Source organism: Poecilia formosa, unplaced genomic scaffold (genome assembly GCF_000485575.1).
Source record: "Poecilia formosa unplaced genomic scaffold, Poecilia_formosa-5.1.2 Scaffold646, whole genome shotgun sequence".
Taxonomy (NCBI): domain Eukaryota; kingdom Metazoa; phylum Chordata; class Actinopteri; order Cyprinodontiformes; family Poeciliidae; genus Poecilia; species Poecilia formosa.
Window position 1 is genome coordinate 13,300 of NW_006800585.1, and position 25,135 is coordinate 38,434.

Consider the following 25,135-nt stretch of genomic DNA (forward strand, 5'->3'; position numbering starts at 1 on the left):
ATCTATAAAGCTGCTATGAAAACATGTCAGTTTCCTGAAGTGATAACATTTTGTTCCAGTGTAAGAAAAAAACTCCTGCTGAGCCACATATTTGTTGTAATTTAGCATTTATTATGAAATAAAACAAATTGCTATGGAAAATAAATCTAAACTTTCACTCAGTTTCCCAGACTTGCAGCACCATCCTCAACTGACAGGAGACAGTCGATTGTTCTAAAAGTTTAAAATACTTGTTGGTATAACAGGGACAGTACATACTAAATGTATGATACTCTTAAATTGACATAGTGAAGGTGGAAATGAGGCTCCCAGTGTTTGATTCTTTAATATTTAGGTGTTTGTCTTGAGAAATCTATGAAAGCTGTCATAAAAAAATAAATCAAATGTTATGTTTTATATTAAAATCAAAGGCACTTAAACGTAAAACCAGAAACTTGAAATAAATTGAAATTTCAATGTTTATTTCACTTATTGATGGCATTAAATCAAATTATATGGTTTTATAATTTGGAAATAAAACCAAATTATGAAGAATGAGACACTGGACTTAGTTTAGCAGAGACTTCATCAGTTAGACAATGTAACAAGAGCTTAGTTCAGAGGCAATTGTTGAACAAGTAAAGATCCAGTGAAATCATGTGACTGGAGTTTCCTCCCCCTCTTACAGAGTATAAAACTCTGGATGCTGATTTCTCTTTACTCTTCCTGCCTGACAGCCTCATTGAGTATTGTGAAGAGTAGCTGTGTAACTGACTACACAGGTAGGAAAACCTCCTAATGTTAGAACCTGAATTTTGAAGGTTAGATTATAAACTGAGACATTTACTTTTTATGTTCACATTTTTAAATAATTACTTAAATTAAACAACTGTTTAACAATTAGTAGAACATGAATTTAGGGAGTTACATGAGTTGAAAATACAACAAAGATGTCCCCTTATGGCAGTTGTACTTCGCAATTATAATTATTTCCTAAATATTGCACAATAATTACTTTTTAAGAGATTAGTTCTGGTAAGTTATATACAACGTGCCTAACACATGACGTTAACTACATTCAAACATAAAAATAAAATTTGAGCAATAACAGCAATAATGATAACTTTGCTATTTGTCTTTTGTTAGTCACAAAACCTGTTTCAACCTCACTGGAGTTAACATCACAACTTCATCATCATGCAAAGAATGTAAGTAGGAACATTTATTATTATTGTTTTACAAATAGTTTAAATTTGAACTGATCAAATCATGGAAAAGTTTTAAAATTTGTAGCATATTTCAAATGTTAACTTATTGTTTATGTGTAGTAAAAGGAAAATAAGAAAAAATATATGAAAAATAAGAGAAAAATTCAACTTCTGTAAATTTAGAAAAATGTTGGTGAAAACATTCATCCTGTAGCTTTTTGTGCACAACCTTATCCATTAGTCAAAAGGGGAATTAATTCTAGCTTTGCCAACCATGTGCATAGCCTGCTTAACAAAGAAAAGCTCTTTAATTTAAAACAGATAAGTAAAACTTTAAAGTCTCAGATGGGATCTAGATTTTGGACTTTGCAACATTAGTCTCAGACAGTACCATAGCAGGTGTTAGTAGGAGTCAGACGATGTAAATGTCTGCAGGATACTTATCTTGATGCAATAAAGATAGCCAGATTCTTCTAGTTTCTGACCACCTTTGTGCCAACTTCACAGATCAACTTATTCAATAACTTTTTATTATGTTCTTTGCATATTCTCTTTATCTATAAGGCAAACACACTCATAGTAAGGTCAACTAATTTAGGAATTCTGCAAATTAAGCAAACTGTTTTTATGATCAAAAATGGGTAAAGCAAATTCTCGGTTGACTTTCCCATGTTTTAAATAATAGTCTAATGGCCTCTCACCTAATTGAGGTTGCTGTTTCACCATGAAACAAATAAATGCATTGACTGAAACTATGAGTGAAAAAAACTCAAACCACATTAATTTGAAAATTATTTCATTTCAACATAGTATAGCAAATGTTTTCTGCTCATTTCACTGGATCTGGCTGGCAATGTTGTCTGCCAGTGTGTTCCCAAAATTGTGATTTTGAGTCGTATTAAGCCCAGCTACTAATTTTGTAGCTTAACAAAGCAGACCGCTAACAGTTGTTCATCCAACATAACTGAATCAACATAAATAATGTCATATTTGGGATGTGCTGTTCAGTTCAGGATACACTTTAGCTACTTCAGGCACTAGAGTTTCATCAGTTTTTCACTTTGAGGAGAAAATCAGTGTGCAGCTCCTTGTTTTTTCATTTTAAAGCGTATTAGCACAGAAGACGTTGTGTGGTTTAGGCTCATCCACAAAACCAGACATGTCCAGACTGCAACAAACAATAAGGTCTGCAGAGACGCTAATCAGGGCTGACCTTCCCTCCATCTAGGACAAGTCAAGCATCAGGAAAAGGGCATTTAGCATCTCTGCAGACCCCACACATCCTGGACACAAACTGTTTAGACCATTACCTTCAGGTCAGCTCAGGGTTGTCCCCTGCCTTTCTCTTTGATGAGTTAGCTTGGTGACTTTCATTTGAGAGTGGTCAAACAGGAATGCAAGTTGTGAGGGCAAGGGAAACATGCAGCAAAGGTCAACAGGCTGAGACTCGAACCTGTGATGGCCTCAGCGAGGACCACGGCCTCTGTATTTGGGTCTCATGCTTTACCCCTGGGCCATTGCTGCGCCCACACATATTTACATTTTTTAAGGTTTTTTGGCTTTAGTGGCCTTTATTTGAAAGTTCTGAAAGGAAAGTGGGTAATGACAGAGAGGGAAGACATGCGGTAAAGGTCTCCATGTTGTGCTTCACTCCTCAACCACCACAGCACCCACATATTTACATTTTAAGTGTTTTATTGAAAGATTTTTTTGTACTCAAATCTGGTGAGATTTTTATGGAACAAAAAAACTTTGTGCTTCATTATGTACAAAAATAATGAAGCCAACATAAATGTGAGCTGAGCTGCTGTATAAGATGCAACAAAATTAATTATATGCTCATTCATACTTGTCAACTAGTTGGCTTATTTTATCAGTCACCGTTAGGTGGATCCACCTTTGGATAATTATCTTCTTTGTCAAAAGGGTTTGTTGATTTAGTGCCATACCAGGGTGTAAAACTGTAAACAAAAATATCAACTTGTGAAACAGCAGAAATGAAACTGCTGCCATCTGCTGGTGGTTCTGAGATAATGAGGAAATTTAAAATGGAACAAATTCTTCAACTGTTGTAACAGCATTGTCTTATGATTGAACCGATCGTCAAGATCTACCATAGATTAATCTCAAATATTAATAAATGAAGAGACGGTAAAGGAAATGCTGTTACATTCAGTTCCATATGCCAGCACAAGATCCAGAGTACTGAGGTAGGAGTGGGTAGGTCTGCAGATACCTTGAGGACAATCAAATTTAAAATAGTCTTAAAGGTTACATTTAAGCCATTGCTTCCAGTGTCAACAAGAATGCCAAAATGCCCTACTTTATTGAACTTTTCAGCTTATAACAGTTTATAAATTAGCACATAAGTAGGAAACCAACAGAAGATCTTGCTCAGAGCCACTGAAGCATTTAGGCCATACAGAACAGAACATGTCTCCTGAGGTGCCAGGCAGCTACCGAATGTTTTGCCTCAAGCAATCAAGAATTATAAAACCTTTTATGAAGCAGAAAAAATGTTATGAGGAAATTAATAAAATAGGAAATTTGAATAAAATTAATCAACAAAAAAGATGCAAATTTCTTTTTGGTACCTAATCTATTGAGTCTCTTAAAAAAATCTGTGGGCACAATAAATTTCTGTCATTTGAATTCAACCAAAAATGATTCACAGCCTTGGCAGATTTAGATTTTAAATTATTTTCATTCAACCAAGAAGTTTGTTTCTGAGAGGAAATGAGGTGGGTCTGTGAGAAAAGAGTACAACAAATATCTCATTTTTAGTTATGTTTTATTAAAATAAATGCACGTCAAAAGTTATCCATGCCCTTCTAAACAATAAATGAAAATATCCTTATTGGCATTTTGGCAGTCAAACCCTTTTAACAGTGAAGCAACTTGCTGCATGTTTCCTATAATATTCTTACCGTTTATATTCAGGTTAGGAATCTGACTAGACCACTCCTGATTATTATGACTTCTAATCAGAAGAAACCTGTTGGTCAAATTAAAAGGTTACGTCAAACCTAAATCTGCCAGGGGTATGAACAATTTTGGGCCTACCAGATTATTTCTGCATGAAATAAAACCCCAATATCTACACATCTTACATCTTTAAAGGGTAAATTATGGATTTTTTCTGCAGGAATGTCTCTCACGAATACAAGAACATCATCTCTAAAAGTCATCAGGTCTATTCAGGATCTCCTGCTATCTACCAGCTAAACCTAGAAAAAACAAAGCTCGGACCCCTGACTCGAATCACTCTTGGTAAAAAAAACATCAGCAAGATAAACAAAACCATCTTGCTTGTTGGAGAAACAGGGGCTGGAAAATCAACCCTGATCAACACTATGGTGAACTACGCCATGGGAGTTAAGTGGGAGGATAAAATCTGGTTTCAGATTGTAGAGGAGGACGGGAGGAGTCAGTCTGACAGTCAGACATCAGATGTGATCGTGTACGAGATGTTTGGTTTTGAAGGTAAAACTATGCCGTTCTCCCTCACCATCATCGATACTCCTGGATTTGGAGACACCAGAGGGATTGAAAAGGATGCAATCGTCAGTCACAGATTGTTTGACTTGTTTCGATCAGAAGATGGAGTTCATGAGATTCATGCAGTGGGTTTGGTGATGAAGGCTACAGATAATCGTGTTAATGACAGACTATCATATGTCCTGAACTCAGTGATGTCTCTTTTTGGAAGAAACCTAGAGAACAACATTGTTGCTCTCCTCACTCACTCAGATGGTCAGAGACCCAGAAATGCCATTGAAGCCCTTGAACAAACAAAAATTAAATGTGCCAAAAATGAAAAGAACCAGCCTGTTTACTTTCTGTTTGATAACTGTCAGAATGAAGACCGAACAGAAGAAGAAGACGCAGAATTCCTGCAAATGGCAGACAGAATTTCAGACAAAGGAATGAGAGCACTCACAGAATTCCTGGAAAAAACTGGACCTAAAAGACTGATGACCACTGCTGAAGTTTTGAATGAGCGCATCAGCCTGATAGCCTCTCTCCAAAACCTTCAAGACAGAATCCAGCTGACTGAACAGAAACAGATGGAGATTAATGCAATCCAAGAGGCTCTAGAGAAACATTCAGAGGAGATGAGGAGGAATAAAAACTTCACTGTAGAAATTACAGAAATCTACAAGGTGAAGGAACCTACGAAAAGTAAAAAGCTAATGAGGCTTAGTTTTTTTGAAAAAGCTATGTGCTGCACAATCTGTGAGGAAAACTGTCACTATCCTGGATGTACTCTGGCTCCGAGTCCACAACACTGCGAGGTCATGAAAAAAGGACGCTGCACTGTCTGCACTGGGAAGTGTCCTGCATCGGCTCATGTAAGAGAGGCCTGGAGATACGTCAACAAGACCAGAAGAGTTCAGTGGACTCTGAAAGCTATGGAAGAGAAGTATATGAAGAACAAGACAGATTGTGAGAAGAAGTTAAGCCTTTTAAAACACCTGGAAAAGGACATGAAGGACCTTTCAACAGAGAAGTCCCAACTTGTTGATGAAGCCTTCAAACATGTTGTCAGACTGGAGGAGATCGCCCTGAAGGTTGATTCAGTTTCTACATTTTTGTACTTGGACTTTCTGATTGAGAAGCTGAAAGAAAAAGGAGATAGAGCGAAGGTGCAGAAACTAGAGGAGATGAAGAGCAGACAGGATGAAGGAACTAAGTTAGCACTGCAGTATGTGTGGGGTAAAGTAACAGACACAATGTAATGAACATAAGAGAAACACTAAGACACCTCGCACACCAATACACAACTCTGGTCAAAATAAATGTGAAGGCTGCTGTGGCTGTATTTGGTCTTCTAATGTGTAGAGAATCATTTTGAAATGTGCAAAAATACATTTGGAGGCAGAGATACTATTATAAATTGCTTAACAATAATTCAAACAATACTATCAAACCCTCCATATGTAGCAGCTCATAAGTATTGTACAGTGTATACAGAAAGTATTTAATACACTTTGTGTTTACCAAAAGCTGTGAATACTTATGTAAATGTGATTCCTTGGTTTTCTAATATGAATACATTTACAACACTTAAAAAATGTCCAACTTCAGGGGTGTGCTTTGGTGGTGCAGCGGTTAAGCACAACCCGCCTGTGGAAGCCTTGGTTCTTGACATGGCCGTCGTAGGTTCAATTCCTGGCCTGGTGACCTTTGCCGCATGTCTTCCCCTTCTCTCATTATCCTCTTTCCTGTCAACTATCAAATAAAGGTCACTAGAGCCACTAAAACCTTAAAAAAATGTCCAAATTCTATTGATGGGGCATTTGTGTAGAATTTTGAATAAATAAACTAATATTTTGAACAAATGGTGTAACAACGTGGAAAAAGTGAAGAGCTTGCAATACTTTCCAAATGGACAATAAATGACTACACCTTAAAAGTGTAAGTTGAGTTTTTACAACATAAGGAAATTGTTTCCTTAACACATAAAGTGAACCTACTTTATTTCTGTAAATATACAAATTTTAATTACTTAATATATTTTCTAGTAGCTTTTCCCCTTGGAATACCTAGACTTAATGGATTACAGTAAAAAAAAACTCAATATGAAAAGATCTGATGTGTTATTTAATGGAATATAAGAACTGTTGAATGCATTAAAGCAAGGTGTTAAAATGATAGAAAATTATTGTAATCAATTTTATTGGTCGTACAATTGACTTTGGCTTGTTAAAGTGAACTTGTCTTTCTTTGGCTTTGAATAAAGGAATCTTCATTGGATAATGGGCATTGCTTTCTTAGGGTTATATTACATCAAGGTAGTTATAGTTATAGCATACAGAACAAAATGCTTTAATCTTGAGAAACCAGTTGGTACATGGGTGGACAGAGAAATTATTAAATAACAAGGACAACACATTTCACATTTTAGAAGAAAATAATAGGAATGCATTTGTTTAGCTGAACTGGCATGTTCCCTGTGGTGTATTAGCAAAGAAGATGGTCAAGACTAACATTTTAAGTACTTTAGGAAAAAAATATCTTCCTGAATAGCCTTTGAATTATTTGGATTTTGTCTCTGACACAGTAAATAATATCTCCCATTAAACTCTATCAGAAATACTTTACCTATATGTACCAAAGATCAAAGGTCCTTTGAGCAAGTCTGTGCTTTTTCTTTTGCAGGATCGAGAATCCCACTCTGACAAAACTGATTTCCACTAGTGACTTAATCTCCTCAGGACATCCAAACATCTATCAGCTGAAAACAGAAACAAAGAAGTTTGGAGCTCTGTCCAAAGTGACTTTTGGTACAAAAGACACTAAGCAGATTAATAAAACCATCTTACTTGTTGGTGAAACAGGGTCAGGAAAATCCTCTTTGGTCAATGTTATTTTCAACCATGTAATGGGAGTTCAGTTTGAGGATGGGGTCTGGTTTCAGATCGTAGATAGACAAGAAGGTGAAACACCCGATGTGATCATATATGAGATCTGTAATTCTGAAGGTAAAATTCTGCCCTATTCGATCACCATCATTGATACTCCTGGATATGGAAACACCAAAGGAATCAAGCACGATGACATAGTCACTGAAAGGATGCGCAAATTGTTTGAGACAGAAAACGGTGTTCACATACTTCATGCAGTAGGTCTGGTGATGAAGGCAACTGATAACAGACTAAGTGACAGATTGATGTACATCTTTGATTCGGTGATGTCTCTGTTTGGAAACGACATGGAGAAAAACATTGTGGCTCTCATCACTCACTCAAATGGGAGAACACCTAAAAATCCCCTTCAAGCTATTGAAGCTGCAAACCTCAGATGTGCAAAAAATAAAAACAATCAACCAGTTTATTTCTTGTTCAACAACCAGCAGAATGAAGACCGCACAGACGAAGCAGAGTACTGTAAAGTAGCTGATAGAATATCAGAGAAAGGAATGCGAGAGTTTACAGCCTTTGTTGAAAATAGTTCACCTCAAAAGCTGAAAATAACAACTGAAGTGATGAATGAACGCATCAGACTGACAGCCTGCATCCAAAACCTGCTGGAGAGAATCAGACTGACTGAACAGAAGCAGACAGAAATCAAACAGATTCATGAAGGACTGAAGATGCATGAAGGAGAGATGAAGGGAAAAGAGGTCACTATACATGTCGACGAACCCTATGTTACTAAAGAACCTATCAAAGGTGGACAGAAGTGGCTCATCTTCTATCAAGGAGCTGTGACCTGTCCTGTCTGTAAGGAAAACTGTCACAAAGATGGATGCACCAAGACCTGGCTCCCTGAGCTCTGTGAGGTGATGAGAGGAGGCCGCTGCACCGTTTGTTCCAAAAAGTGTCCTGCATCAGTTCATGTTAAAGAACAGTGGATATATGTCAACAAAACAAGGAGAGTTCAGAAGATAATGCCAAAGATGAAACATGACTGTGAAAATAAAACAAAGTTTGAGAACCAGAAACATCTTCTGGAAAACAATGAAAAGGAAATGCAGCAACTTTTGGAAGAAAAATTCAAACTTGTGGATGAGGCCTACCAACATGTCATCAGACTGGAGCAGATTGCTCTCAAAGTTGATTCAGTGTCCATTAATGTCCACTTGGACCTCCTGATTGAGAAGACAAAAGAAAAGGGAGACACAAGGAAAGTCCAGAAACTGGAGGAAATTAAGAGAAAAGTGGATGAAGGAACCAAAGCAGCACTAAGATACAAACAAGTTTCTCTAACATAGTTTATGATGTGAAATAAATCTCAGAAATAGAATCAGATATCTTCACTGTAAACATTAAAAAGTTTAACACTTATTCAGAAATGATTCTTAATACACTACTGCATACATATGCAGTGATATGGTAATATAAGTAATAAATGTACCGTAAATAAAAAAATTGAGATGAAAATACTAGTTTAGTTTTTCAAAAGTATATTTCATGTATTCGATTTTATTTTTTGACATTTTGATTAAGAGATCTTAACTCACACAAGTTTGTATTTCTGCCCAGGTTAGGACATTGTATTGACTTCCATTCACTTAGTAGTTTCATCTCACACACACACACACACACACACACACACACACACACACACACACACACACACACTACGCAACAAAATTAATGTCAGGAGCAAAATTCACTCAAAATCTCAGAGAAATATTTTGTTTTTAAATCATATTTCTCATGTGACCTGTCAGTTTTTTTGTTTTTCAGTACTTGTTTATTGCCTGATATTAGCTCATGTTCATTATTTACTGTTGCTATAGTAAATAGGTATTTGTGTTTATGTTTTTCTTGACTCTACGCCTGAACATGAGTTGTCAACCAAACTAGATGAATAAATGTCAAACAAACATCTTGACTAACTGGTGGAGCACTTCTTCTTGATCCCTGTTAAAGAGGAGATAACAGCATTGCCTTCAGCTAGGATTTTGGTGTTGGCTACAATTAACAGTAAAAATCATGAACAAAAATCTCACTGATCCATTATCGTTCTTGAAAATCAGTCATTTTTTTTGACTCTTGCTGGATTCAGATGCTGAGTAATAAACATCTCAGGGTCCTCTCTGTAAATTGTCAAACGGTATTTAACAATAATTGTCCATTTCATCAGATCACTGCTGAGAAATTCTGTTGTTTTTGGTGGAAATGAGTTGCTATTAAAGCCATCTTTAGATGGTTTTACTCACCAAACTGTTATTTGTGCACAACTTTGACACAGCTCCTCTCCTGACGACCCCAGCTCATTGTCCTTCAGATCCAGCTGGAACTCCGGCAGCCTGAGGGCATCACAAATGTTGTCTGACGGCTTACAGTCACAGACAATTAAGCATAGAGGAAGATATAAAATGATGTATTGGACCAAACAACAAAGCAATAATTTAACTGAAACAATAGAGTTTGAATGACATGACGCTGTTTATGTAGTTACATATTCTGAATATCCTTTAATAACAAACTACTACCCATTTTAGAGACCACTTGCAGGATGTTTATTCTAGGAAAGTCTACTGTATTCCACAGACCCTCACCTCCTCTATTTGTTAAACAGATATATCCTTTATGTGGAAATCTAATTAAGGTTTGTGTAACGCTCTTATTAAATGCGCAGGTCTGACTGCAAGGCTTAGTGTTAACCACTTTATAAAATCAGAAATAGGTACGGCATGGAGTCATGATTGGGTGGATAATTGATGCAACTGATGCAAAGAGCTTTGTTTATACTGCTATTTATTGCAGTGGAAATAATAATAATAATAATAATAATAATAATAATTAATAATACTGACAGCAAAAACTAAACAAAAATAAACTGTTCAAAAGAAACAAGGACGGGGAAAAAACAAACCAACAAAGAAATAATCAATAATACTTCAAAACCAAGCGTAGTTCAAAAGTCCAAGAGCAACGGGAGAATTGTTCTTTTCCTTTAGATACTCCCTTAGAGTTTATTTTGTTTCCTGTATGGAAAGTGTCGTTTGGTTTTCCTGTGTGGAGAGTGTCTTTTGGTTTTCCTGTGTGGAGAGTGTCTTTTGGTTTTCCTGTGTGGAGAGTGTCTTTTGGTTTTCCTACCACCAGGTGGTGTGTGGATAGCTCGCCATCCTCCGTCATCAAGCGAGTCGATGAAGGGGGAGAAAAAAAACCTGACCTAAAAGGCCAGAAAACATACATTAAGTTCATATATAAATGTTATATTTATATAAGCTAAATGGGAAAAAAAAACAAATACATACTGCTATGTATTGACAACCACTTCACATTTTATAAAAATGAGAAGAAAAAAAACTTAAGAAAAGTGCACTTCATAATTCTAGTTCAAAATGTCTCAAGGTAATTAGCAGTCGCTACGAACAGCTAATAATAAATCAAATCAATCACTTTAAGAATGTGATTGATCAAAGTAGCTACAAACAAAATCATATTAGGTACCAGACTTCATTGATGCACCAGCATGGAATACAACAATAAACAAAGAAATCACGAAAAATAATCAAATCTCAAGTTGAAAGAGAAGCCTTTAAATATTAAAGGTGTGGCCTTTAATTCGGCTTCAACAATGTGACTTTTTATTAAGTAAATAATTAGTAAGTGGACTGAACTCATGCAGGCAACTGATTGTCGAGTTGGTAGCTAATGCTAACTGGCGGCGCACAGCGGAAATAACGCCCCATCATATATGGATGAATATTTACTCACCGTCGAGTAACGGATTGTCTGAGGAAGTGGATGTTACTTGTTCTCATCAGAAGGTAAACCAGGCATCAACAAAGCCCAACCTGGTGAGTATTGCAGCGGATATATTAGTGGCGCTAGTATTGCTGATACAACGTCAAGTTCAGATGGTACTTAACTCACCGCAGATCCTCGAGTTTTAGGGATGAATTTGTTCAGCGATGAGTCGAGTTGGAGATTTGAGATTGTTTTATCAACAACCGCCGCCACAACCAACAGTGAACAGCAGCACAGTGGAAACCCGGAAATACACATGAGGGTCCCAGCTGTTAAAGGGACGGCTTAAAGGGAAGGTGGTTGGGGCGTGGCGGTCACGTGGGTTACATGTTCCCCCCCTGATCCCATGCACGTCCCCGTACATGGACCAGGTTGAGTCTGGATGGCTGGCTGGATAATACCAGGAACAGTCATGTGTTCATCATCCTCAGTCCCTTCAAGAGCATGTGTAAATGCAGTGGTCAGTCCATGAAACAACAACTGGATACTCTTCAACAGCGGGTGACCGAGTTGGGAGTACTGTAAACGTTCTGGTGGTCTTCGTGCTCGGGTTGACCTCCGCAAAGATGGTTCTGATTCGGGGCTCGATGGTTCTGTTACGGAGCTTGATGGTTCTGTTTCGGGACTTGATTCTGTTTCTGGGCTTGACGGTTCTGTTTGAACAATTAAGTCCACTTCTGGTTCCATGTTATTGGCGGAGGGCTCTGGAGTGACAGGCTCAGGACCTCCCTCAGCAGCAGGATCTCCAGCAGCATCTCCTGCAGAATCATTAGTTTTTGAACTGATGTTTACTGCCTCTCTGTCCACAGGTTGAAATTCCCTTGGTTCCTCTGTGACAAATGGGAGTTCCTGTTCCAAATCCTCCTCCTCTTCTGCAGCAGAGGATGGGGGCTGATCAGGAACTTCAGGTAGGTCTGCAGGTGGAACAAACTGCTGGACAGGAGGTACTGGTGAATTAACAACAGTGATGAATTTTACAGGCTCGAAGGAAGAAGGATCATATAGAGGTGAGATGATCTCATCTTCTGATGCATCTTCATTATCAGGGTCAGGTAAGGTCACAGGCAGGTGCTTTTTCCTCTTCACAGGCAAGTTTTTTACAGGACTCTGTTCAGCTAGGTAATTACAAGGCAACAAAAGATCACGATGGAGTGTTCTGAGAGGTTTATCCTGGTTCTCTGGTTTTACAGTGTAAACAGGGAGGTTGCCAGCCCTCTTTACCACTACATATATGTCAGGTTCCCATTTGTCAGCCAATTTGTGCTTTCCTCTCAGTCGGACATTTCTAACAAGGACCCTGTCGCCTACGGCAAGTTCAGAAGTGGTGATATGCCGATCAAAAGAGGTCTTATTGCGGGACATCACCTTTTCTGAGTTTTCCGCAGCCAACTGATGGCTGTCTTGCAGATGCGTTTTCAGTCTCTGGACATACTGCAGGTGAGAGGTGGAGGTGTCCTCTTCCAGTGGTAACCCAAAAGCCACATCTATGGGAAGACGAGGTTGGCGACCAAACATTAGTTCGTATGGAGAAAACCCAGTGACATCATTTTTAGTGCAATTGTATGCGTGAACAAGGGGTTTTACAAAATCTTTCCATCGAGATTTATTCTGCTCACTTAATGTCCCTAGCATGTTAAGCAATGTACGATTGAATCTTTCCACAGGGTTACCTCTGGGGTGATAAGGAGTTGTCCTTCCTTTATGGATGCCAGCAATATCACACAGTTCTTTGATGGTACGGGACTCAAAATCCGGTCCTTGGTCACTGTGTAGCCTCTCTGGAATGCCATAGTGGACAAAAAAATTTTCCCACAAGCATTTAGCAACAGTTCGAGCTTTCTGATTTGGTGTTGGAACAGCAACAGCATATTTTGTGAAGTGATCTGTAATCACAAGAATATCTTTCACTCTGCGGTCTGGCTCCAGAGACAGGAAGTCCATGCACACTAGCTCTAGAGGTCTTGAAGTCTTGATGTTAACGAGAGGTGCAGCCCGTTCTGGTAAGGTTTTCCTTTTTACACATCGTTCACAGGTTTTGATTTTGTTGTAAACGTCAGTGGACATTCGTGGCCAAAAAAAACGGGAACGAATCAAGTCCAATGTCCTCTCGATCCCAAGGTGGCCCATATGATCATGAAGCTGAACCATCACCATATGCCGACACTCCTCTGGTAACACTAGCTGATAGGCAACACTGCTTCCCACTTGCCGTCTTCTAGAGAATCATTTGTGCCAATTACAATTGTCATTGTTTTAGAAATATTTAAATGTTAGAAACATTTCTCAAGCAAAAACTTCAATTTGGGAGCTTCAATGTACAGTGAGATATACATTCAAGCTTTTATTCAAAGTCAGTTTTAATTTCACTGATAGACTTTGCTGTGAATTTTCCCCTGGGGATTAATAAAGTATATTCATTAAGTCATATACTGTAGTGTCATCAAACACTGAGATGACCGCTTTGCTTAGCACTGATGGTAAGTCACTTGTAAAATCTGTATACAGAATTTGGCCAACATCAGATTTGAACTGGGGAATTTGGGTTGAAGATGATGAGAGCCAATGGAGCGAGTGAGGGAATCTGGGGTGAGAACCATGAGTTAAGTGTGCCTGAAGGATGATGATGTTTATTGGGACAGGTTGGGCGGTGGACAGGTTGCACAGAGGAAGCAAGTCTCTGGAGCTTGAATGTTGCGAGCTGTGGAGCAGAATATCTGGAAGGTTAGTGTTTCACTGGTGGAGGGTTCCAGAGATTCACCCAGGGAAGGTTTCCACATGAGGAGATAATCAAGGGAAGCTCCTGAAAAGTCAGGGAATCAGCAAAGCTTCACAAATTAGTCAGCAAGATCACAAGAGACTGCAGGAGACTTACCACAAGGCTCAATACTCAAGCAACAAGGAATTGGAAGCCATGTCCTGATATTCTGCTGATGATTTGTACGTGCACAAAGGCATACCTGTAGAGATCCATCCTCCAGGAACCAGTCCTATGGCCCCCTCTGGTGGAAACTTGTAAGGAAGCACTTAATTCAGTGGTGACTTGATCCAGAATTGAGTTACCTAGTTAATATCTCTTGTTCAGAAACTGAAAACCCTGAGTGTAACAGAGCTGGGTAGGTTTATTCAGAGTATAAATCTTCTACTCAGAACTTGTTCACCCTGCTTTATAAACAGGATCCTGGAGGCTTGTCTTTGCCAGTCATCATATGACTGGTATGTGGAATTCACACACTGATAACTTCTTTCCAGGCCCATGTTTGTTCAGAATATTATTCATCAAATACCTGAAATTCCCCTAATGTCCAGTCAGGACTTTTAATCTCATTTACATATTTAACAAGAGTAGAATTTTTGAATATTCTTGTTATGATGATTTTTAGGTCAATCTTCAACATTTTTTGGAAGTTGCTCTTCTTTATATTGTCTGGTAGATGAGCCTGATAGACAGCAGGTGCATCCGATCAGCAGATCTGCCCTCCAGTGAACAGCAGCTCCAGGACTCCCTCTAGTGGATGACTGTAGGAATGACACCACCCCACCCAAGGCCCAAAACCAAGCCTCCAACAAATTTTGTCTGCTTCCATCCAAGACAAACACATTGCTTTTGGGAAATGTCAGTTATTCAGTTGTAAAGTGGATTTTAACTTTAATAGTTTAAAGGATAAAACAAAGTCTAAAAATACTTCATGCCATGACTTGTTTAAATATGGCACTTATGTGTTCTTGCTATCCATGTGTTTGCTCTTAAATCATCCATCCATCCATTTTCTAACACCCTTGTCCCTCATGGGTTTGGGAGGGTTGCTGGTGCCTCTCCAGCTATCGTTCTGGGTGAGAGGCGGGGTCACCCTGGACAGGTCATCAGTCTGTCACACTGTTTGCTCTTAAACCTCCAAACAAAAATATTTAATTTCTTATGATCAGCAGAAACTCAGTGTCATAAAGTGGTGAGGATAAACGCTGAGACCCAGATTATGGTGATGATGATGAATTTAATGATGAATGTTGCTCTAAACAGTCCAGTCTGGCAGCACAGCAGGAACAATAGCACACAGCTAATAACTGGTAGCAACTGACAACTTGGTGACTGAATGCAGCAGCTAAGGCTAACCAGGACTTCATACAGTACGACTGGAGAGTTAGGCGGAAGACGTACAACAAACAACATTAGACAAGGACCCGACAAGAGACAGAGACAACAGGTAGATATAAATACACACGGGGTAATCAAGGAAACAAGACACACCTGGGAACAATCAAGGGCTAACAGGACAGACTCAGGGGAACAGGACTAAACACATAAAATCTCAAAATAACTACAGAAAAACACGGATCATGACATTCAGTGCTCAGAAAGGACCTGTCAGAGCTGATACAAAGGGGTTTGGGGCATCCCACTTCTGAAAGCTTGGGACTATAAAAACCTAGCTTTGATATATTTTCTTGTTTTTGTGTTCAGTAGTTTTTAATATATAATGTCTTGTTCTTTATAGGTATGTTTTAGCACCGCCTTGTAGTAACACACTAAAGCTAGTAGTTAGATTTATCCTTTATCATTCATTATCTAACACTACAGCAGTGCTTCTCAATTCCAGTCCTCAGGCCCCCCCCCTGCTCTGCATGTTTTAGATGAGCCTCTATTCCAGAACAGCTGATTCAAATGACTGCATGACCATCAAGTCCTGCAAAAGCCTGTTAATCACCCACAGATTCAATCCAGGTGTGTGGTTGAAGGGAAACATCTAAAACATGCAGGGCAGGGGGGCCTGAGGACCGGAATTGAGAAGCACTGCGCTACAGTCAGGTTCATCAGGACTGCTGGTGCCTACCTCCAACAGTCAGTGGACAAGAGGTGGGGTGCACCCTGAAAAGGTCGCCAGTCCATCACAGGGCACCACAGAGAAAGACAGTATAAATAACCATGCATACAAATTCACAAGAACATAGATGTTTTTGGACTGTGGCTGTGACTCGGAGAGAACCCGTGCATTCACAGAGAACATGCGAGCTGCAGGCTGGGACTCCAACCCAGGAGGTGCTACCAACTGACCACTGTGCAGCCCAGTTAGATATTCTAAATCATATCTCAAAGTCTGTCAGGAAGCTGGAACAATAAAGCCAATTTCTTCATTAACATTATGTGGAGGATTTTATATTTCTTCTGATAATTCTTTCACATTGCATTTTGTAAATGTATATCCAGTTTTAAGACATATCTAATATTTTCATCAGGATTTCCTTTGGGTTGGCTCATTCAGGAGATTCCTCAATTATCAACCATTGATAGCTTTGAAATGGACACCTGAATGTGTGTGTGAATGGGTGAATGTGTATAGATAAGGAGCTATAAATAAGGAGCTATACGTATGCAAGGTAGTTACTATTTACCTGACCACATTCGACTAGGTGATAATCTAGTACAGACACATTAAACAGTTTTGTTACACAGAGATTTTATTCAACGACTCCAAAAACCCACAATAAACAAAATGTGAATCAGCTGGATTCAAAAAAGTAAATTATTTCTAATGGTTTTAAAATATGTATTCAGTAAGTATATATAGTATGGTGTGTGTGTGTGTGTGTGTGTGTGTGTGTGTGTGTGTGTGTATCACATTTTGGGAGTCAGTGTGATAATTTTCAGTATGAACATCAAGTCGTTTAGATATGCTTAGTGCTATGCTAGCATATATTTTTAAGCATATTTTGTAACATTTGTTTAATTTCTGTAATCTAATCAGCAGATTTTACATCAAACAATGTTATATGAAAAACAATACAAAAAAACAAAAACGTACTTCTGACTTAAAAAATTTTGTATTTTATCTCAATCTTTAAACTTTACCTACAGGCATATATTTTTGGACTATACTAAACATTGATTTAAAATAATCCCTCCACCACATATTGAAGGTAATATATTATGAACATTTCTGAATCAGTGTGTTAAATTTTTTAATGTTTCCAGTGAATGTTTTCACTGATTTATTTCTCATTATAATCTATACTTGAGAAGCATTTTTGTATCTTAGTGCTGCTTTGGTTCCTTCATCCACTTTTCTCTTAATTTCCTCCAGTTTCTGGACTTTCCTTGTGTCTCCCTTTTCTTTTGTCTTCTCAATCAGGAGGTCCAAGTGGACATTAATGGACACTGAATCAACTTTGAGAGCAATCTGCTCCAGTCTGATGACATGTTGGTAGGCCTCATCCACAAGTTTGAATTTTTCTTCCAAAAGTTGCTGCATTTCCTTTTTGAGATTTTCCAGAAGATGTTTCTGGTTCTCAAACTTTGTTTTATTTTCACAGCCAAGTTTCACCTGTTGTATTGTCTTCTTAACTGTCCTTGTTTTGTTCACATATATCCACTTTCCTTTAACATGAACTGATGCAGGACACTTTTTGGAACAAACGGTGCAGCGGCCTCCTCTCATCACCTCACAGAGCTCAGGGAGCCAGGTCTTGGTGCATCCATCTTTGTGACAGTTTTCCTCACAGACAGGACAGGTCACAGCTCCTTGATAGAAGATGAGCCACTTCAGTCCGCCTTTGATAGGTTCTTTATCTTTGTAGGTCTCATCTATAGTTACAATGTCTGCCTCTTTTCCCTTCATCTCTCCTTCATGCATCTTCAGTCCTTCATGAATCTGTTTGATTTCTGTCTGCTTCTGTTCAGTCAGTCTGATTCTCTCCAGCAGGTTTTGGATGCAGGCTGTCAGTCTGATGCGTTCATTCATCACTTCAGTTGTTATTTTCAGCTTTTGAGGTGAACTATTTTCAACAAAGGCTGTAAACTCTCGCATTCCTTTCTCTGATATTCTATCAGCTACTTTACAGTACTCTGCTTCGTCTGTGCGGTCTTCATTCTGCTGGTTGTTGAACAAGAAATAAACTGGTTGATTGTTTTCATGTTTTGCACATCTGAGGTTTGCAGCTTCAATAGCTTGAAGGGGATTTTTAGGTGTTCTCCCATTTGAGTGAGTGATGAGAGCCACAATGTTTTTCTCCATGTCGTTTCCAAACAGAGACATCACCGAATCAAAGATGTACATCAATCTGTCACTTAGTCTGTTATCAGTTGCCTTCATCACCAGACCTACTGCATGAAGTACATGAACACCATTTTCTGTCTCAAACAATTTGCGCATCCTGTCAATGACCATGTCATCGTGCTTGATTCCTTTGGTGTTTCCATATCCAGGAGTATCAATGATGGTGATCGAATAGGGCAGAATTTTACCTTCAGAATTACAGATCTCATATATGATCACATCGGGTGTTTCACCTTCTTGTCTATCTACGATCTGAAACCAGACCCCATCCTCAAACTGAACTCCCATTACATGGTTGAAAATAACATTGACCAAAGAGGATTTTCCTGACCCTGTTTCACCAACAAGTAAGATGGTTTTATTAATCTGCTTAGTGTCTTTTGTACCAAAAGTCACTTTGGACAGAGCTCCAAACTTCTTTGTTTCTGTTTTCAGCTGATAGATGTTTGGATGTCCTGAGGAGATTAAGTCACTAGTGGAAATCAGTTTTGTCAGAGTGGGATTCTCGATCCTGCAAAAGAAAAAGCACAGACTTTCTCAAAGGACCTTTAACCTTTTGTACATGTTTCCTTAATGAACTAAATGTCTGAAGTTTAATCAATAAAACTAACTTACTTACGTTTCTGATATTGCAAAGTTGATTTAAAAGCAATTTAATCTAAAGGGAGGTATTATTGCGTACAGGTTTGAGACAAAATCCAACCTGTGAAAGTATTCTGCAGATTAGAATATAGCCACATTGACATTGTGTCAGAGCTCGATTAAACCAATTAATCCAGACCTCTGACGTTGCTCTCTGCTTGCTTATTACTAGAACTTCCCCTATTTTTACCACTTGTTTAACATCAAGCATATAGTTTTGTCTTGATCACATCCAAATTTCTGGTCAGTCTCAAACTTTATATCACTCTCCAGAAAGATATTTAATCTAACCTGGCCATTGCCTTCCTACTGACCCAATCAGCGAACAGAATTGCAGGTTGTGAACAATGATGTTGATTTTCTGCAACATTGTAGAATTGTAGTGTGCATGTAGTTTTAGCAATGTCAGTGGAGGAAGTGAAGGCAGCCTTTCAGGCCATCTTGGACACACTTTCAAATATTGAATCAACATTACAAATACCTAGTTTGGATCAGCACTCATCTCTTTGCAATTAGTGTCTTAGTGTCGAACTGGGTAAAATTTAAAACTTCAACAGAGTCAACATCTCCAGGAAGCAATCATTTCTCAGTAGCTGAGACCCTCTAAACAAAGTAATGCATTGAATAAAGAGGCTGGTTTTTACCAGGCTAAGCTTAACCATGAAGTTATTTATATATTGGTCTCAACCATTTACTTTGCTATTAAAATAGAGATTGTTCCAGATAATCTAAAAAAATATTATTTATATTTTTTCTCTTCTAGGATGTGAAAACAATTATTGTGGTTTAATGGCTCTTCTGCCCACATATGCACTATTGGGAGCATAATATCCAGCATAATATATGAGAAAAAGCTACAAAGAGAATTGAATATTTGACAATTTAAATCTTCTTTATGACAATTTACTTTTTAATGTTTCTGCCTTGTTTTTTTTTTTTTCTTCGGTTTGAATTTAATTGTTAATCCTGCATATTCTGGTAATATTTATTAATCTAAAGGGATGAAGAATAGAATTGATTTATTTGTAATGAAAATCATATACAAGCTGACTAGCTTCAGCTTACACCTTTTCAAACTAAACAACCCTTAAATTATTTATGTTTGACTTTATTTTGAATCTTATTGATTGGAGTTGGTGTTGATTTACTGGAACAACTATCATTTCATGTGTGTTTTAGATCGAATAGACTATATTAAATATTCTGTAAATATAGCATTTACTTTGAAATAGTGTACCAGTAAGAAACAAATACAAACAATCGAGTACGGATTCCTTTATTCACAGTCAAAGAAACATATTTTTCACAAATTCATCTTAAATATTCTCAGTTAACAAGCCAAAGCTGTCCATAGTACAAACAAGAAAATTGAATACAATGTTTATAAATGCAAGCAAGCAATAAGTAATTCCAGACATTACCACTTTATGTGTTTCCTGCTGTGCTAAGAACAAAGATGTCCTCACACAGCACTATTCTCTTCATAGATTTGGTTTTCATATTTTTATATGAAAGTGTTTTATTCACAAAATAAATATATGAAACAAGTACCTATGTCAATTAATTCAATCCCTTTCTGATTACCATGAGTCCCACACTTTTAAAAGCTTCATTTTTAAAAGCTTTCTAATAAGTTCTGAGCTGGTTCACCTGATCAGACCCAGTGTAGTACAAATACCTTTAGCAAGCTTGAAAGTTTAATAGTTTCAATGCAATCAACAGTTATCTACTTCTACAAATATATCTTCAACTTCATGTCTTTCAAGTTAATTTTTCTCTCATGGCCATTCTGCCAGTAGCACACAGAAAATTCTCATTTCAACCGGGTAGTCTGCACTACTTCTGCATCTGCAATCAGCTGGGTAGTATCTTTGTAGATGGTGTGCAACACACCCACTAACTGCATATGCAGTTTTTTGCACTTGTAATTTAGCACTCTTTATTTGGCATCTGTTAAGCCCAGATCCTTTAAAAGGTACCTGAGCTAATGTATCTGATGCTACATTGTGCTAATTATCAAGACTTAGCATACATTTGGATTGGCATAATGCTGGTTTCAGTGAACCCACATTGTTCACCTAACTAATTTGGGCATTTTTGACAAATAGATATAAATACAACAAATAATCCATTGTTAAAGCTTGGTCATTTATAGTGTTTGCTAATGCTTGTGGTTAAATGATTCTCATAAGTATCGTTGTCACCAGTGACATTTTTTATACATTTTAAAATAATTCTTATGTTTTTCACTTCAGATGAAAATTGACCAAATACAGCCACAGCAGCCTTCACATTTATTTTGACCAGAGTTGTGTATTGGTGTGCGAGGTGTCTTAGTGTTTCTCTTATGTTCATTACATTGTGTCTGTTACTTTACCCCACACATACTGCAGTGCTAACTTAGTTCCTTCATCCTGTCTGCTCTTCATCTCCTCTAGTTTCTGCACCTTCGCTCTATCTCCTTTTTCTTCCAGCTTCTCAATCAGAAAGTCCAAGTACAAAAATGTAGAAACTGAATCAACCTTCAGGGCGATCTGCTCCAGTCTGACAACATGTTTGAAGGCTTCATCAACAAGTTGGGACTTCTCTGTTGAAAGGTCCTTCATGTCCTTTTCCAGGTGTTTTAAAAGGCTTAACTTCTTCTCACAATCTGTCTTGTTCTTCATATACTTCTCTTCCATAGCTTTCAGAGTCCACTGAACTCTTCTGGTCTTGTTGACGTATCTCCAGGCCTCTCTTACATGAGCCGATGCAGGACACTTCCCAGTGCAGACAGTGCAGCGGCCTTTTTTCATGACCTCACAGTGTTGTGGACTCGGAACAAGAGTACATCCAGGATAGTGACAGTTTTCCTCACAGACTGTGCAGCACATAGCTTTTTCAAAAAAACTAAGCCTCATCAACTTTTTACCTTTCGTAGGTTCCTTCACCTTGTAGATTTCTGTAATTTCTACAGTGAAGTTTTTATTCCTCCTCATCTCCTCTGAATGTTTCCTTATGGCTTCTAGGATTGCATTGATTTCTTTCTGTTTCTGTTCAGTCAGCTGGATTCTGTCTTGAAGGTTTTGGAGAGAGGCTATCAGGCTGATGCGCTCATTCAAAACTTCAGCAGTGGTCATCAGTCTTTTAGGTCCAGTTTTTTCCAGGAATTCTGTGAGTGCTCTCATTCCTTTGTCTGAAATTCTGTCTGCCATTTGCAGGAATTCTGCGTCTTCTTCTTCTGTTCGGTCTTCATTCTGACAGTTATCAAACAGAAAGTAAACAGGCTGGTTCTTTTCATTTTTGGCACATTTAATTTTTGTTTGTTCAAGGGCTTCAATGGCATTTCTGGGTCTCTGACCATCTGAGTGAGTGAGGAGAGCAACAATGTTGTTCTCTAGGTTTCTTCCAAAAAGAGACATCACTGAGTTCAGGACATATGATAGTCTGTCATTAACACGATTATCTGTAGCCTTCATCACCAAACCCACTGCATGAATCTCATGAACTCCATCTTCTGATCGAAACAAGTCAAACAATCTGTGACTGACGATTGCATCCTTTTCAATCCCTCTGGTGTCTCCAAATCCAGGAGTATCGATGATGGTGAGGGAGAACGGCATAGTTTTACCTTCAAAACCAAACATCTCGTACACGATCACATCTGATGTCTGACTGTCAGACTGACTCCTCCCGTCCTCCTCTACAATCTGAAACCAGATTTTATCCTCCCACTTAACTCCCATGGCGTAGTTCACCATAGTGTTGATCAGGGTTGATTTTCCAGCCCCTGTTTCTCCAACAAGCAAGATGGTTTTGTTTATCTTGCTGATGTTTTTTTTACCGAATGTTACTTTTGTCAGAGGTCCAAGCTCCTCTTTTTTTAGCTTTAGCTGGTAGATAGCAGGAGATCCTGGTTGGATCAGAAGACTTTTAGAGATGACCTCCTTGTATTTGGTGGAGAAATTCCTGTAGAAGAAATCCATAATTTACCCTTTGAAGATTTAAGATGTGTAGATAATAGGCTCAAAATTATTCATACCCCTGGCAGATTTAGGTTTAATCTTTTAATTTGACCAACAGTTTTTTCTGAAAGGAAGTCATAATGTCCTGAAATGGTTAAGTCCTAGTCCTGACCCGAATATGGAGTAAGATAAAGTTTGGTGTGGTGGCAAAGAGGCCATCCATCCTAAAAGACTTGAAACTCAACACAAAGATAAACCATCGCAAGGAGCAAGATGCAGAGAGTTGCTCAACTGTTGGAGGAATGGTTTTACTGCAATGCCAATGATTTTCCCATATATTATTATGGATAACTTTTTCAATGCATTTGTTTCAGTGGAAGAAAAATAAACATAGATAATTGTTTTCCAAAATGCACGTCTTTTCAACTGTTGCTTATAAAAACCCTGTCTCATTTTCTCTGAAAACAAAGTTCCTGGTTGAATGAAAATAATACTGAATCTTAATCTGTTAATGGTGTGAATGATTTTGGGCTTAATTATAATCATAGAAATATTTATGGTTGGTGCAGATTTTGCTTTAGAGGACATTGAGTACCCTACATAAATGTGGCTCTTTTTCAGTTGAAGCATATGTTACTTTTACATTTGCTGATTAACTTGATGCTAAATATACCAATTCAGTGGTTGACAAAGATTTTCTGCTATAAAATATTTTATAATTTATGGTCGTATTTGTAAAGTAGAAGCCATGAAAACACAGAACAGATGCCATTGATTAAGATTGGTATAGATCAGATTACTCTGTGAAAGTGACTCTTAAGAAAAACACTTCCCCACTTCTAAAAGTATTAACTGCATTTATGAGATCCACTGCCAGCATCAGTTCCTGTGCACTGGAAAGAGCTTTTTTTAACCTTGAGTTTCTTCTCCAATGTCTCAGCACGAAGCTGAGCCATTGTGAGAACTGTTTTGCAGCAGGGATGCATCTAAAACCTGCAGGACATTAGATCTTGAGGACTAGAGTTGGAGACATGTTATGAAGGATACAGGAGTACTTCACCACTTTGGTATTAGAAAGTTTATTTTAGTAATAGAACTAGTTACACAAGTTTGATAAGAAAAGCTTCTTGTTCATTTGGTGAGCACATGTACACTTTGTGCACTTTGATACGCACTCAAGTACGTATCAAAAAGTTATAAAGATTTTACAACTTTTTCTGGGTGTAATTGGTTTCAGCTGTCACCGGTTACTCAGGTAACTTTTTTAGTGTTAGCTAGAGCACAAACAAGAGCAAACTAAGATATCTGCTTGGAAAAGATCTTCAGATCAAGCACTGTGATGTCATAGACTGCAAGGAAATGGCACCAATGAGGACGCTTCATTAAAGCATGACAAAAGAATAACGATGCTCACGTCTTTGAGCAAAAGACAGTTCAGTCAAGTCTCTGGTCTTTGAACTGGTCTGGTTTTTCAAGTTTGTTTATAAAGTTGTTGATTTGAAACTATTTTATAGACGGTAATGTTACATTGCTATATTTTTTACTGCTATTTTCAGTTGGTTAGAAAAATCTGTAGATTCTTAAACATTGTTGCACATCTGCGTTTCACAGCATACGGCTGTTTGACAAAGACGATTTGTCTTGGCCAATATAATAAAGATATTTTAAACAATGTCAGCTATGCATTAAGAGTGTCATTATTTATGGAATGACATTTCATGAAAACACTCAAAAATATCCATGAAGACTCCTGCACGTTTATGACAGCATCTTGTCAGTCTTATGCACATCGCTTCAAATAAAGTGTTACCAATTTGCCAAAGAAGAACGGGCTGGGATTCCTCAGGAGAGGCAGTAAAGACTTCATACAAACTACTATAAATGACAGCATGCTCTTACCCAGAAAAAAAGGATACACAATTGACTGTTAGCATCAGCAGAGCTGATAATTTTGACAAGCATCCAAAATAAAACTACAATGTTTGGAAAAGCGGTATTGAAAAGTCAATGACCTGCTTAAGAGCAAAACTTAACAGAAAAACTTAAAATTTCATGGAGGAGGGTAATAATCTCGGTTTAACTACACACACACACACACACAC

At 38.0% G+C, this 25,135-nt stretch overlaps 2 protein-coding genes across 3 annotated transcripts; one reads left to right on the forward strand and one right to left on the reverse strand.

Moving 5' to 3' along the window:
- The first annotated feature begins 697 nt into the window (after positions 1-697).
- LOC103130557 (septin-2-like) lies at positions 698-9,530 on the forward strand. 2 transcript variants are annotated; one of them, XM_016666009.1, is made up of 3 exons: positions 698-761; positions 1,126-1,187; positions 7,350-9,530. In XM_016666009.1, the coding sequence occupies exons 2-3, from the start codon at positions 1,177-1,179 to the stop codon at positions 8,902-8,904; spliced, it is 1,566 nt and encodes a 521-aa protein (XP_016521495.1). In that variant the 5' UTR covers positions 698-761; positions 1,126-1,176; the 3' UTR covers positions 8,905-9,530. The 2 variants fall into 2 exon arrangements, with proteins under 2 accessions (XP_016521495.1, XP_007542038.1); XM_007541976.2 differs by lacking the exon at positions 7,350-9,530 and adding an exon at positions 4,333-6,418.
- A 10,819-nt stretch (positions 9,531-20,349) lies between these two features.
- LOC103130548 (septin-2-like) lies at positions 20,350-23,069 on the reverse strand. Its single transcript, XM_007541963.2, has one exon. It carries the CDS (start codon positions 23,052-23,054, stop codon positions 21,444-21,446), a length of 1,611 nt encoding a protein of 536 aa, XP_007542025.1. The 5' UTR covers positions 23,055-23,069; the 3' UTR covers positions 20,350-21,443.
- Positions 23,070-25,135: the final 2,066 nt, after the last annotated feature.